This window comes from Solanum pennellii, chromosome 4, assembly GCF_001406875.1.
Source record: "Solanum pennellii chromosome 4, SPENNV200".
Lineage (NCBI taxonomy): Eukaryota > Viridiplantae > Streptophyta > Magnoliopsida > Solanales > Solanaceae > Solanum > Solanum pennellii.
The window spans coordinates 14,043,994-14,053,818 of NC_028640.1; the positions used below are offsets into that span (position 1 = coordinate 14,043,994).

The 9,825-nt window shown below is 34.5% G+C and overlaps 1 protein-coding gene across 4 annotated transcripts in view; it reads right to left on the reverse strand.

Annotated features, from left to right (window-relative positions):
* The window catches only part of LOC107015689 (OTU domain-containing protein DDB_G0284757-like), a 12,460-nt gene extending 10,969 nt beyond the window's left edge, over positions 1-1,491 (reverse strand). For 3 of the 4 annotated variants that reach the window (XM_015216035.2, XM_015216037.2, XM_027916687.1), the window contains exons 1-3: positions 1,292-1,491; positions 875-1,211; positions 656-804 (exon numbers count right to left, since the gene is read on the reverse strand). In XM_015216035.2, the coding sequence (XP_015071521.1) occupies positions 656-804; positions 875-1,205 (480 nt within the window). In that variant the 5' untranslated portion in view covers positions 1,206-1,211; positions 1,292-1,491. The remainder of the gene's footprint in view (positions 1-655; positions 805-874; positions 1,212-1,291) is intronic. The other variant, XM_015216036.2, reaches the window with a different exon arrangement.
* Positions 1,492-9,825: the final 8,334 nt, after the last annotated feature.

Genomic DNA, 9,825 nt, shown 5'->3' on the forward strand with positions numbered 1-9,825 from the left:
CCCAACCAAAGCTTCAAATTAAGTGAACAAGGAACTGCCATTAATGCTTATCTGATATTTTATTTCCTAGATATGGATGCGAAATCATGAGCATTACGCTACTCTTAAGGTCGGTTGACGTTTAACTGTCTCTCTTCCCCATATCCCTGTACACTAAATTGTTTCTGCCTTCATTGCCAACAAATATACCCTAATAAAAAGGTTATAAAGCCAAAACCTCACCTTCCACTCATCCACCAGCAGACTCTACTCAAAGTCTCCCCATATGCCTGTTCACTAAATTGTTTCTGCCTTCTTTTTTGCCACCAACATACGCTACTAAATAAGCGCGAAAGCCGAAACCCTCTGCCTTTCTCTTTTCTACCAACAGATACTACTAAAAAGCAAGAAGGAAGGACCGTACTGTACTTTGCCAGAGGGTATCAAAAGATAGTGGCTCACTATGAGTAGTCGTGATTGCAACACCAGAAGCACACCACACCCAATACAAACGTGAAAAGCAAGCAGTAACCTCAATTTCCAAACATGAGTAACATGTCCCTTTTGATTTATGTGACCATCATTGGCATCAAAAAATAATTCAATCAATATAATAATTCACACTATAATTAGAAAGAATCCCTCCATAATCAGTAGAGTAACAAGTAAAACTTACAGGGATGGCATCCAACTGATTCAAACGTTTTCCAACTTCACCATCAAGAAGAGATTCATCCTCTATCTCTGGTGACTCCCAATTGGATGATGTACCTGTAAGAGGGCAAAATCCAGTACTATCTGCGTCTTCCTGAATGCCATCAACTGCTGCACATCCAAAAAAAAAAATCAACATAAGTATGCAAACCAGAAACACAAAACTTCTCCTATTCCTTACCGAAATTGGAAAACGTCATAGAGGGTGCAGCCCAATCCTGAGCAAGAACTGATGCTTTTCGATGTTGTTCTTCATCAGTGTGTGAAGATCCTATGGATTCGTCGAGTGAAAGCCGTGATAGTTCCTCCTGAAGAGCATGGGCAATTACCTCATCATTCTCGACGTTAATATGCATAGGCTGAGCATAACCTTCAGTTGCATACCCAAGCTGAGAAAAATCTGTGTCATATTGAGTAACAGTTCGGAGAGAACCACCATTGTTTATACCGCAAACATCAATAAGGTGAAGATTCCACCTCACTACGTCAGGATCTAGCTCATAAAGAGTCATAAATTCCTGCAAATCAACAAACAATTGAGTCAACAATTTTTTTCCCAAAAGATTTTATTATCAACTACATAACTGAACAAACGAACCTTTGAATTTGAATTTGAATTTGAATTGGAGATAGATAAAAAAAAATCAAACTTGCGAGAGACAACGAAAACAATCGAAGCGTGAAATCAGAAAAGATTGAATCAGAAACATTCTTTTGAATGAAAAAGGTAAGGTAAGGGAAGGGGGTAAAGGGCCGAATTTCCGCACCACCTAATCTTCTGAAACTGATTTTTTGGCAGAAAAAATAAATACCAAGTTGCGCCGCCAATCGACACGTGGATAAAAAAATGGTGCAGACGCTTTTTTAGTTCATGTTTCAAGTTTCAAAATCAAACCATGACCTAAAAATCAATTGCAAAATTAGTTTATTTATATTTTTTCTATTTCAAATTAAGATATTTCACACATTTTAAGAGAAAAATACTAAGCCATAATTTAACTATAAGTTTTTATTTTATTTTTATTAATTATTGGAAAATTTATGATTAAAATAACTAGACATTAATTGCTAACTAATGAATGATAAAATTGGAAGAATATTTTAAAAGTAATCTTGAAAATTGAACAATTAAGTTAATTTGGAAAATGAAAACATGTTTCAGCAATTCAATTAATTTGAAATGAAGGGAAAAATGATTTATCGTATATATAATTGGTGAATGAATTAATATTATATACTTCTTGTCTTTAATTATTGGTCCACTTTTTTTTAGTTGTCTTAATTATGTATTCATATTAACAAATCAAGAAAGGACAAAAAAATTTCATATTATACGCTTCAGTAATTACTTTGAGAAATGTAAAATTTCTTGAAAATCTTAAATTTTTTAATTCATCAACTTCATAATTAATATGGATAAAATAGTAAATTGACTATGCTAATAATATTTTCTTAATAGATGTGTCAATTCAAAAGTGGACAAATAATTAGGGACACGGAAAATTATTGACTTGTTAATATAGGGTGAATTTACTCAATTTTTTAATTAAATAAATATGACTGTCCCTATTTAGTTGTCCACTTTAGAAACGACACACATATTAAGATAGCAATAATTAGCATAGTGAAATTACAATTTTACCCTTGTTAATTATGGTTTCAAAAAATATGAATTAAAACTTGGAAATTTTCAAGAAGTTTAAATGAGGGTAAAATAAGAAAAAGAATTTGTCCTTTCTTGATTTATTAAAATAGACAAGTAAATAGGGACAACTAAAAGAGGAAACATGAACAACTAAATAGTAATAATCCATAACACTTTTCTGATTCAATTTAACGGTTAGTTCGATTTTTACATGCCCATAATTCTGGCCTAGAAGGAAGAGTCAACGACATTTCTAGTCCCACCAAGAATCCTCATACACAGGAATATATGTGAAACCAATAAGATAAATATTTTAATCTTGAATGTTTTTGTTTCCATAAATAAATTATAAATGTTGATGAAAATATATATAAGTAAAATTATTTGTAAAAATAATATATTATACATGTATGATGCTAATAAAATATATGCATATAATTTATCAATCGGGTTCGATTATTTTCTAAATTTTTTTATAAAATCAAAATCAAACCAAATACTATCATTTCTTAAGAATCTAATACCAAACCAAACCAAACCAAAATCCAAATAAAATTAATTTATTTAATCGGTTTGTCTTGACTTTTCAGTTTGGATCAGTATTTCTTCCAAACTGTGAACACCCCTAGACTTAGGTGTATTTAGTTGTCATAATCCAAAGTACANAATTTATTTAATCGGTTTGTCTTGACTTTTCAGTTTGGATCAGTATTTCTTCCAAACTGTGAACACCCCTAGACTTAGGTGTATTTAGTTGTCATAATCCAAAGTACACCCTAGATGTAACATGTCGTATAAGACCCCTAGAGACCCTACACAAGCCACTTGGCATACATATATACAACATGATAGAGAAAAAAAATCTCATAAAAAATAAAGAGTTTGACATATAAGTGAAAGTACAATAAAGTCTTGACAAGCCAGCTATTACATCAATATGAGTAATCGGGATGTAACATGTATACCACAAACTAAGTATAAAAACTGAAAACATAAGAAAAGCAATAAATGTTTTAATGTCCTCGAAGTATGGGGATTCACCAAGTCATCAATCTCTATGATGATCAACTAGCCACGAACGATAGGAGAGGAGTCGCCATGCCCTACATTAGTAGATAATGTAAGCACATGTACGTATTAGTACATGAAATGTACTAAGTATGAGAGGAATGCAATAAAACATGAGACATGATCATAAGGAGACATAATCGAAAACATGATACGCATGACCAAACTAGCATAGTAAAAACCATTAAATAGGATCATAAACATAAATATGGTAAATTCATCTTGAAATCATAAGAAAAGCATCATGAAACTTTTTGTAGGTAACTTAGTTCATTTTTTGGAATATTAGCTTTAACCGATAATAAATCATGCGAGGTATGCACATAATCCGGTGTTACTCCCACATCGAGTAGGAAGATTCTACTTTCCAAGGTAGAACTATGTATCATGTCATATACTATATGTGAATCCACTAGTTAGCTCATTTAAGACAAACTCATGGGGGCGCATAGTTTGGAACTAAAGGTTGCTATTAGAGACTATCGTATTTTAGCCTCCACCTCAAAGTTCTCTTGATTCTATGTAAAATCCCAAATGAATAGTCATTTCATTAAGTCGTCATTGTACATGTAGAAATATGATTCAATTAGTAATCTAAGCTTAAACACCGTAGAGTAGCTCATTAAATCTTGAATAGAGTCTAAGTGAGAAAACCTTTCACCAAGCAATGATTCCTTAATGTGAGAAAACCTTTCATTTTTTCATTAATGTCAATTTTATAGACACATAGATCATAAAACCTTTCTTTTCATATATCATGCACAAGTTCATGAAAACTTCATTCGTTGATTCAAAGTTTCTCTTCAAATTCATGCAAATTAGGGTTCATGATCAAAATTATAGACCATGCATAATTTTATATGGAATTAGTTGAAAATAAAGCATGTAATTGAGTCCAAATCATAAAAATAATATCATAATTAATCAACTGAATCCATAAAAATAGAACCCACGAGGAATTGAATGGAAATCTAATCAATTTTGAGAAATTGAATTGGAGAATTGAAAAAACTTTAGGGACTCAATGTGTTAATGGAACCCATTGATGAACTCCCTACATACCTTGATTGAAGCTTTAAGCAATGATGAATAAAGAATACTTGATCTTGAAAAACCCTAGATTCTTCTTCCTTGATCTACACAGTGGATTTTTGAAGAAAATTTTTGAGAGGGTTTTGAAAATTTGAGGGAATGAAAGAGTTGGGGAAATTTGTAAGGGTGGATGGTAGTTACAGGGCTTAGAATTACGGTCAAAACTACATAGAATAGGTATTATATGCATAGGAAAAGACTAATAGCTCTGAATTAAAAATGAATGAACCCCATTACAGAAGTCTTGACAGACCGTTCATCCTTCCACAAATCGTTGAGGCATTCGTGAAGGTCTGAATTTACTGAGTATCTAGGGTTTTGTTTAAAAGTGGGTCAATGGGTTGTGGACCAATTCACTATCCGTGAACTCACTCATTAAACTAGTCCTAAAAATTCCAACACTAGCTTTAACTGCACGACTCGATCTACAGCTCATGCACCCCTTGATGAAAAACCACAAGATAATGTACTTTTAAGCAACATTCTTTCCCAAACGAACTTAATAATTTCTAAGGAGTTACTATGTGTTATACCACATATATATCAATCATCTCCCTTTGTAGTTTGCAACATCTCTCGGTATAGTTTTGGTGCCCCAACCACTTGTCATTCGACTTGTAACAGTCGTATTGCTTAGGGTATAACAATAACAACAACAACAACAACAATAATAATAATGTTGGATTTTAAAAAGGTGTGAATGGAAAATGAAGAGTTGCAACTTTTATGAAGAGTTGTGACTTTTATGAAAGGTGACGATCTTTCTGAAAGATTGTGACTTTTCCAAAGGTTTGTGACCTTTCCGGTAAGGCACAATAAGAACATTTTCGCACTACAAGAATGACTCGAAGATAAAGAAACGGACAAGTATGTGTAATTTAAAAGCAAGAATTAATTGCATCTGGATAAGTAGGTTTCCCCTTGGACTTTCCATAGTGAACATATGTCGGATATACTCGGTCAATTGGTAGATGCGATATCTTTATACCGTCGAACTTTGGTGTATACCTAGACAACCATATGTCACACAATTAACCCATTACTGTTTATGGTTTTTACGGTTGTGTTCGTTTTAGCCATGAACACTTCCTGGTTTCATGAGTGTATAGAGATATGGACTTTTGACAATCATCTTCTTTGAAGCAGCTTACACTTCACACTCACATAGGTGATTCCTAACCGTGTTATCGCGTAGATACACTATTTGGTCAACTTTGCCAAACTTAGCAAATCATTAAAATCATTAAGCTTTATTAACTCATTAACAAGCCTTAATGTTGTATCCTTGTCCCTGAGCATTGTCTTCATCATGAGAATGGATTGAGTTTGTTGACAATGTCGAACCGTCATTCACAACTTTGTTTTTCTCCTTGAATCTAGCTCTTGGAATCTCCAGTCTGCTAGATAGAGTTACCGCCATGATGACTTGTCATAAGCCGTAAATTTATTCCTTTAGATGATCTTTTAACTTTCTCTCTAGTTAGGCCTTTTTGTAAGCGGATCCGACACATTATCCTCTGACTTTACATAGTCAATTCTGATAATTCCACTAGAGAGTAGTTTTCTAACGGTATCATGTCTATGTCGTATATGATGAGACTTTCCGTTATACGTCATGCTCCATGCCCATTCTAAAACTGAATATATCAAATCGGAGAGTTTAATACAAGAGAAATATCAATTCAAATACTAAGTTGAATCTAACTATGTATACCATGGCCTCTAACTAATTAGAAGTATCGAGACATACCCTTGCTAAATTTAACAATACTGAAACTCAAAGACTGAAATTCTAAAGTAAATAACATAACTATTATCCTCGGAGAATGAGGACTCACCACTGATGTTGCTAAGCTAGAGATTGGGAATCTATCTATACGTGATGTTGAAGATAAGAACCTAAACCTACATCATACCTCTCACTACTTGAGAGGTATTGAGTATTGAAGATAGAGTAAAGCTGAAATAATATATAATTGATCAAGAAATAAAACAAGGATATAAATTGAACATGATATAAATAATGAGTGCTGAACTAACTGAATACAACGAAAACTTTTATAACATGTTGATACTTAAAACCGACTATAAGAAAATGTTGTCAACGTAATAGAGTATGACTGAATGGTGGAGATACTAATATTCGACATGAAACCACATGAGTTGAATGTGGAGTAAAATGTATATTTCCATAGAGAGGACCCAATACACTCAACCAACGGTGTAGATCCATGTTGTCTTGATCAATAAAATAATTCCCATAAATAGGACTTACTACTTACGTGGCTCATAGAGTAACTTCCACTGTATCAACTGGTAGTATTGATGTATCCTGGTTTCATAGTGCATTCAGTTCATTTTTCTTAAGAGTTGTGTGTGTCTAGAGCCTTTTTGTAGTAGTTTTAACATGTTTTTAAGTTTTTTTTTGCAGGAGATATGTCCTGATTAAAAACGTAGAAGGCAGATGGAAAAGATTGCGGAGATGACCTACGAAGGCCATCGACATAAAATCGTTCAATCGATGGTTCGTACGTTATGACCGTCGATGTGTAGTTCAGGATAAGGGAGAAGTTTTGGGAAATATGACTAAGTGTTGAACCACAAACTCAAACGATGCTCCGTTGATCAATTAATAGACCGTACTGGTGAACCGTCGATTGATACAAAGAAGACTCTACTACCTGATTTCTCAAGATTCTATGTATGGAACGAAAGAGGAACATCAAAGGACCCTAGATGAGTTGATGCACCACTGTAGATTCGTCGTTTGATTCAAAGAAGATATTGAGCTGGTGAAGAAAAATTATTCTATGTCTGGACTGATGGTGGCAGTCGACGGAATGTCGTTCCATTGGCAAACCGTTAATAGGGGTCGTTGATCAATGCTTTGTTTTTTGGACACATTTTCCTTATTTCATTTCCTTTTTATTTTTTACAATGTTTTATAATAGGGGATTAAAACCTCCTTTTTGGGGTTAGAAACTCTTAGTATTGTTCTACTTTTGTTTGGAGATTGGTTTTTGTAAACTTTAGCAATCAATCAATTTTTTGAATTTGGTTTGATTTTCTGGGGTTATTCTTAACGTGGAAGTAAGTCCATAATTTCTTTTTAAAAACTATGAATTGTGATCTTGCTTGCATGGGTAACTAAATCCATAAGTAGGGTAGTGGGAACCATGAGTAATTCACAAAGTAGACCTAGCAAATAACCAATTCTCAAATAGGTTCTTGCATGTTTTGATAATTCTTTCATTTAAAAGTATTTTTAATGAGTGCACGTGTTAGAACTAGCCTTGTTGCTACTTTTAGGACCAAGGAGGTAGTAATAGGAAAAGAATTATTGACATAGATTTAGTGGGATATATCTAATAGGTTAGTGTCGATTGGTGCTAAGTAATAATTAAACCATACATCGATTATGATGTCTATTATGATGTAAAGGTAAGGGTTAGTAGTTTATACACACATAGCCATACCAAGGTATGAGGTGAAATTATCTAGATGTCGACCAAGGATTTAGAGATACATAACTTGTCACTTTACATGCAAAACACAAGGGAAGAATTTCTATTGCTAGGAATACGATGTTATGAACCTATGGGGAACACATAAACCGTAGTTAGTCTCACAACTTCATAAAAACTAAATTGTTAATTTTGCTTACCTGTTAACTTACAAGTGTTAAAGAAACTTGTTTCACAAACCCCCCTCCCCTTTAATTACTTGTTTTCAGAAAAACCTTAGCTAAATAGATTTTATTGTACATTGAAGTTAAGTCTAAACCATTTTCCTTGTGGGATCGACCCCCACCTACTAGTTGGGTTATCTACTTGATTACGACCTCTTATACTTCTTTAGGGAGGTGTAATTTGAGCGTATCAAATTTTGACGTAGCTGCCGGAGACTCTGGCTTTTAGATTAACTTTAATTACATTTTTGAAATTTAATTAACGATTTCTGGATTTTAATTTTTCATTTTGTTTTTATCTCTTTTAGGTGTAGCTCTAGTGTATGACAATTACACGGAGCCGAGGAGAACCACTCATTCCATTTGATCCTGAACTTAACTGCACATTGAGGAGGATGGAAAATCAACAAATCACAACCAATCTAGGTGAAAGGGAATTCCAGCAACCTCCATTATCGGTTGAAGAACACAACCAAGGTCGTGCTGATAATCAATTGGAAATGATATGAGGGTGCAACATCTAGCCACACGACATTAGGATTACAATCGGGGCAACGGTAACATTACCAACTCTGATTGAGATCTTTTCCTACCCCTTTTTCAACCTGAGCACACATTCGTGGTGACGAGTAGTTTGATGCAAGTGCTCACCGCGAGGGGTTTATTCTCGGGACTGCCATCGGAAGACCCACATGCTTATATAGTTAAATTTAGATCGGTGTGCAAAGTTTTGTGGGTAGACCGGACTTGGATATGAATGTCATAGGGTTGCAAGTATTTCCTCTATCACTAACAGGAGATGCCTTTATATGATTTACTGAGCTTCCCTACAGCTATATTCACTTGGGATCACTTAAGAGATATGTTCATGGTGAGGTACTTTCCAGTGTCTAAGAAGCTCAACCACAAAGATAAGACGAATAATTTTGTGGCACTACCTGGAGAGTCGGTAAGTAGCTCTCGGGATAGATTTACTACGTTTATAAGAGGCATCCAAAACCACCGTATTGATGATGAGTCATTGAAAGATTACTTCTATAGAGGTTAAGATGATATAAATAAAGCGGTGATCGATACTATTGGGGGTGGTTCCTATGGAGAGTTCACTCATGTAGAGATAGCAGAGAAGTTGGAGAAGATATCACGCAACAACAAGGCTTGGAGCACTAGAAAGTCAGAAACTGTGAGATACAACTTTGCAGTTCAAGCTATAAACAACCCATCAGCAGATGAAATTCGTGAGGAGTTTGAACAGATGAGAACGAAGCTAGGGTTTATTTTTAAACATGTGAGTGGAGGTATAGAGAAAGTAAATGCGGTGAATTATTTGACCAAACCACCACCACTAGAAGATGAGTACTATTATGAAGAGGACACTTATGCAGTTAAGGAACAGACCGGGGGTTTCCGACCAAACGTCTAAGGTTCTGACCAGGAAAATTGGTGCCAAGATCAAGGAAACTAAGGTCGAAACTATGGTAACTAGAATCGAGAGGGTCAATTTGTCTGAGATGGTAACTACAACTGCGACATAAACTTCAAACGGGGTAACTATGGTAACAGGAATGATAGGAGTGGGCCCTATGTTCCACCTCAAAACAGAGATATTGCTCCTAGGGACGGTGGAGGTAGTATGGTG